This window comes from Phoca vitulina, unplaced genomic scaffold (assembly GCF_004348235.1).
Source record: "Phoca vitulina isolate PV1807 unplaced genomic scaffold, GSC_HSeal_1.0 scaffold1554, whole genome shotgun sequence".
NCBI classification, from domain to species: Eukaryota; Metazoa; Chordata; class Mammalia; order Carnivora; family Phocidae; genus Phoca; species Phoca vitulina.
In genome coordinates, this window is record NW_022591241.1 from 1,855 (window position 1) to 7,438 (window position 5,584).

Below are 5,584 nucleotides of genomic sequence, written 5' to 3' on the forward strand. Positions count from 1 at the left end.
AGCCTGCTTCTCCCCCTCCCACTTCCCCCTGCTAGTGTTCCTGCTCTCGTTATCTCTCTCTCTCTGTCAAATAAATAAAATCTTTAAAAAAAAAAAAGAATACAGCCCAGCAGAATCCCTGACTTGGGGAGGCAGAACGGGGAGAGGGCAGGAGGCCGAGCTGGCAGGGCAGAGGACCGGAGACCAGAGAGCTGCAGAGGGACGGAACGCTGCACATCCGCAGAGGGTCCCGCTGGAGTAAGCAGCAGACCCCCGGTCAGCACAGGCGCGTGAGCAAAGTAGCTGAGGCCGAGGAAAGGACCACTCGCAAGGGTGACAGGTAACTGTGCCCGGCGCTCACGCAAGACGGGGACTAGTAGCCAGAATGGGAAACCTCACGATTCAGGAGGCATCAGGTAGGGTACTCAGAAAGGTCTTGCCTCGGTGGTGTGGGAAAAAAAAAAAAACGGATTGTACACCAATAGCTGCTCTGGTCCCGCTAATTCTTTTTTTTTTTTCCCCCTTAAGATTTATTTATTTACTTGAGGGGGGGGGGGGGCAGAGGGACAGAGAGAGAGAATCCTCAAGCAGACTCCCCACTGATCATGGAGCCCAATACGGGGCTCGATCCCCGGACCCTGAGGTCATGACCTGAGCCGAAACCGAGAGTCGGGCGCGTAACCGGCTGAGCCACCCAGGCGCCCCTGGTCCCACTAGTTCTTAAAAGCAAGACTCCAAAGAACCAATCTGTCATCGCTTCTCGGCCTTTTGGCTAAGACCAAGTGTAGTAAAAGAACCAATCTGTTTCCAAGTAACAGCATCCCAGAACAAAGCTTATGTTCAGGAAGAAAAAGGAAAAAAAGACACCGCACCAAAGGTCAAATACACAACGCCTGGCATCCAATCTAAAATCACGAGGCATGCAAAGAAGCACGGAAATACAACCCCATGAGGAGGAGTAATCACTCCATCACATATTTATTTATTTTCCGGTAAAAGGCGTGCCGACTGTAAAGGAAGATCTAAAACTGCTTTTGCTTACGGATATCATGGCCGTGTGGGTAGAAAGTCCAACGGAACCTACATGTTACTAGTAGTTTAAGGAGGTTCCAAGATACAAGCATTTGGAGAGAGCTAGCCAACCAACACCGCCCCCCCGACCCACCAGGCAAACGCCTAGCCGGTTGTTGCGGCGCTTCTTTGCTCTGAAACAAGGCCAGTAAGCCACAAAATTCCTGTTGTGGTGTTTCTGTGTTTATTTCCCTCGTTCAGAATAAGTTTTTATTCTGGCAGCAAGCCAACCTAGTGGTGATGTGGGGAGACCAGAATTCTGGAGGGAGGGCGTATTTTCTGGAGAGCAATCGTGTACTGTAGGTTGAGAAGCTGAAGAACACGAAAAGTAAAAACTCGGTAATTCTACCTCTTGGAATCGATCTTGAGGAAATAACCTTTCACGCAAAGACTGATGCCCCGGGGCGCCCGGGTGGCTCAGTCGGTGAAGCGTCTGCCTTCGGCTCAGGTCATGATCCCGGGGTCCTGGGATCGAGCCCCCGTCAGGCTCCCCGCTCCGCAGGAAGCCTGCTTCTCCCTCTCCCGCTCCCCCTGCTTGTGTTCCCTCTCTCGCTGTGTCTCTCTGTCAAATAAATAACTAAAATCTTTAAAAAAAAAAAAAAAAAAAAAAGACTTATGCCCAAGAATTCCACTGAATCACTACCCATAACTGGGGAAAGACTGGGAATGATTTAACTGTTCAACATTACCTTATAATGCATTTTATGTATCTATTCAGTAACATTTTTTGAAGAGGTTTTAGAGATTGGAAAAGCTAGTAGGTTAAATGGAAAAGAAAAAAACCAGGAAAAAAGTTAATGGTAAACTTGAAAATTTACACATTATATGTTGTTATACGTTTAACGTGTAAATACAACCAAGAAGACACTCCAAAGTGTCGGCAGGATTTAGTGCTGAATATGGGGCCCGGTTTTCCTCTCCCTAAGTTGTCTTCAAGAGCCTTGTGCTATTGGAATCTCTCCCCCACAGCCTCCCTTCCAACGCGAGAAAGAGAAAAGGCAAGACGATCCGGAGGCACAGTAGCTGAAAAGAACCTCAAGACACAGAAATGGTAGCTCAGTTTTATTTTCTGCAGTAACAAACACTTCAAGCGCCCGATCCTCTAGCAACAGGGAAAGAAATCAAGGGGACCAAGGGCCCCCACGGGCAAAAAAGTAAACCCTGATAACAAAGTGGCCATCAACTCCAAGTACCGACTCCCTGTGCCTTGCCTAGTAGGGGGCACAAGACTAGGCCTCAGCTCCCCCTCTTGGGCCTAGGCTTTCCGGAGGAGGGGGCCCAAAGCCCCGAATGTTTCGCATCACCAGGGAAAGCTGGTCGAGGAAGCAGTTGATCGAAACTCGGAAGAAGATGGCGTCTTCGGCGGTCCATCTCCTGAAAGTGAGCAAACACGAACATGAGGTTCCGGGCTGAGGGCCGCGGCGGGGGGGCAGAGCGCCGGCCCCCTCCTCACACGCACCCTCCGCGCGCCCGGGCCCCCACGACGGCCCCCTCGGACGGACACGCGAGCCCGGCACCTGCCGCCCCCGCCCCCGCCCCCCCCCGCCTCCTGCTCCGCGACAACTGACACTGCCAGGGTGCTGCCGTTCACCGCGAGCTCCTTCTGAACCACCCCTCGGTGGCGCTGGGCATGCGGGGCCAGGGACCGGAGGGCCATCTCTGCCTCCAGGGGCGACCGGAAAGGCACCGTGAGCGTGCTGGGGGGGGACGCGGTTAAGGCACCATCCGCTCCGGAGTCTCCCGGGGCCCGAGGCCCCCTCAGCCCTCAGAGGCCCGCTTCCCCCCCCAGGACGCCCGCGCTCCCCCGCGGCCCCTGCTGCCCCCTGCCCCGCAGGCCCCTGGGGACCGCCCGCCCCCCGCGCCCACCGCGCCCCCCGCCCAGGGACGCTCCGTGGGAAGGATACAACTCCAGCAGGCGGCTTGCCGCGGCCACAGCTACGGGCGCCGCGTCCCCACCAGGCCGCAGGGCCTGCGCCGCCTGCCCGGCCTGAGCAGGGGCATCGGCCGCCTCGCCCTCTTCTCCCTCGCCGCCGCCGGGGCCACCGTCGCCCTCAGGGCTGCCGGGCCGCTCCCGGCAACCAGCAGCTCCGGGGCTGGGCTGGCGGTCCTGGCCGCCGGCGCCGCCCGCTGTGCCCGCTCCGCCCGCCGCGCCGGCCTCGCTGGCCTCGCCGGCCTCGCCGTCCTCGCTGTCCTCGCCCCCGCTGCCGTCGCGCTCGTCGCGGTCGTCGCGCTCGTCTGGGGCCTGCATGGCTCCCCACAGCCCACCGCGAGGCCGCCCGCACTCCCCGCTCGCGGCTCAGGCGCTCAGAGCCTTCGCGAAGCTCCGCCCCTCCGCGCGCAAGGCAGCTGGGAGTGCCCACGGCGCCTGCGCAGACTGCCCCGCACAGGGCCGGTTCCCGCCAACGCGGGCTCGCTGTGGTGCCGGAGATTTCCGGATCTAGCCGACCTTGAGGAGGTGGAGCCTAGTTCAGGAAGCTCCGCCTCTCGGTGCTTGACGTCACTTGGGCTCCCTAGCGGGCAGGCACCATCCCCCGCCCCCCCCCGCCCGCCCCCCGCAGAGCCTTCTCGTGAGGCCGCTGGCACGTGACTCCCTCCCTTGATTAAGCTCGTCCCTGTTTTCCGCGGTAGCTGCACCGGCTCGCAGTCCCACCCAGGGCGCACGAAGTTGCCTTTCTGTCTACATCCTCGCCAACACTTGTTATGTCTTGTGTGTGTGCTTTTACACGTTCTGACAGGTGTGAGGCGGTATCTCATCCTTTTGATTGGCATTTCCCTGACGCCCAGTGACGTTGAACATCTTTTCATTTGTCTATTGGCCATCTGTATATCTTCTTTGCAAATACGTCTATTCATGTCATCTGCCCATTCGTAAAAACTGGATTATTTATTATTTTGGTGTTGAGTTGTATAACTTCTTTTTATATTTTGAATATTAACTCCTTATTGGACGCATCAGTGGCAAATATCTTCTCTCCATTTGTAGGTTGTCTTTTTGTTTTGTTGATGGTTTCCTTCGCTGTGCAAAAGCTTTCTATCTTGGTGTAGTCCCAGTAGCTTAATTTCGCTTTTGGTGGATTTATTCCCAGGGTGCAAGGATGATTCACTATTGATAAATCAATCAATGTGGTACCTCACATTAGCAAGAGAAAGGATAAAAACCATATGATCACTTTCATAGATGCAGGAAAAGCATTTGACAAACTACAACATTCAGTCACAATAAGAACTCTCAACAAGGGTTTAGAGGGAACATACCTCAACATCATAAAGCCTCCACCAAAAAACTAAAACTGATAAAGGAATTCAGTAAAGTCATACTATATAAAATTAATATACAGAAATCCCTTGCATTTCTATACACTAGTAATGAAGTAGCAGAAAGAGAAATTAAGAAAACAATCCCATTTACAATTGCACCAGAAAGAATAGAATACCTAGGAATAAACTTAACCAAGGAGGTGAAAGACTCGTACTCTGAAAACTATAAAACACTGATGAAAGGAATTGAAGATGACACAAACAAATGGAAAGCTATTCCATCCATGCTCATGGATTGGGAGAACCAGTATTGTTAAAATGTCCATACTACCCCAAACGACCTACAGATTTAATACAATCCCTATCAAAATAGCATTGCATTTCTCACATAACTGAACAAATAATCCCAAAATTTTATGGAACTATAAAAGACCCCGAGGAGCCAAAGCAATCTTGAAAAAGAAGAACAAACCTGGAGATATCACAGTCCCAGATTTTAAGATATACTACAAAGATGTAGTGATCAAAACAGTATGGTACTGATATAAAAATAGACACGTAGATCAATAGAACAGAATAGAGTGTTCAGAAATAAACCCATGAAATTATGGTCAATTAATCTATGACAAAGGAGGTAGGAATATCCAATGAGGAAAAGACGTTCCCTTCAACAAATGGTGCTTGGAAAACTGGACAGCTGCATGCAAATGAATGAAATTGGACCACTTTCTTATAGCACTGACAAAAAATAAACTCAAAATGGCTTAAAGATCTAAATGTGAGGGGTGCCTGGGTGGCTCAGTCGGTTAAGCGTCCGACTCGATTTCTGCTCAGGTCATGATCTCAGGGCTGTGAGATTGAGCCCCGTGTGGGGCTCCATGCTGGGTGTGGAGCCTGCTTAAGAGCCTCTCTCTCCCTCTCCTTCTGTCCCTCCTGCCTCCCCTCTAGCTCTCTAAAAAAAAAAAAAAAAAAAAAAATATATATATATATATATATATATATATATATATATAAATGTGAGACCTGAAATCATAAAATTCCCAGAGTGATTTTTTTTTAAAGGAGGAAGGAATATGGGACAGGAGAACAGCCCTGGGGGAGGCACGCTGTCCAGCTCCTACCCCGAGGTGTATGGTGTTGAGAAGAAAGGAAAGCCTCCTGAGGAGAGGGCAGTGAGAAGACAGTGTCCTCCAGGATGGAGCCAAGCTTCCTTGAGGGCTGAGCGTAGATGAATGCCTTGAGTAGAGATTGAGCACAAGTATGAGTTCCAGAGAGA

The 5,584-nt window shown here is 51.9% G+C and overlaps 1 protein-coding gene across 1 annotated transcript; it reads right to left on the reverse strand.

Annotated features, from left to right (window-relative positions):
• Positions 1 to 2,111: 2,111 nt before the first annotated feature.
• Positions 2,112 to 3,298, reverse strand: LOC116629582 (EKC/KEOPS complex subunit LAGE3-like). The gene is made up of 3 exons (XM_032399834.1): positions 2,955 to 3,298; positions 2,619 to 2,747; positions 2,112 to 2,424 (listed from the first exon to the last, which is right to left on the reverse strand). Exons 1-3 carry the CDS (start codon positions 3,296 to 3,298, stop codon positions 2,280 to 2,282), a joined length of 618 nt encoding a protein of 205 aa, XP_032255725.1. The 3' UTR covers positions 2,112 to 2,279.
• Between the last annotated feature and the right edge of the window lie 2,286 nt (positions 3,299 to 5,584).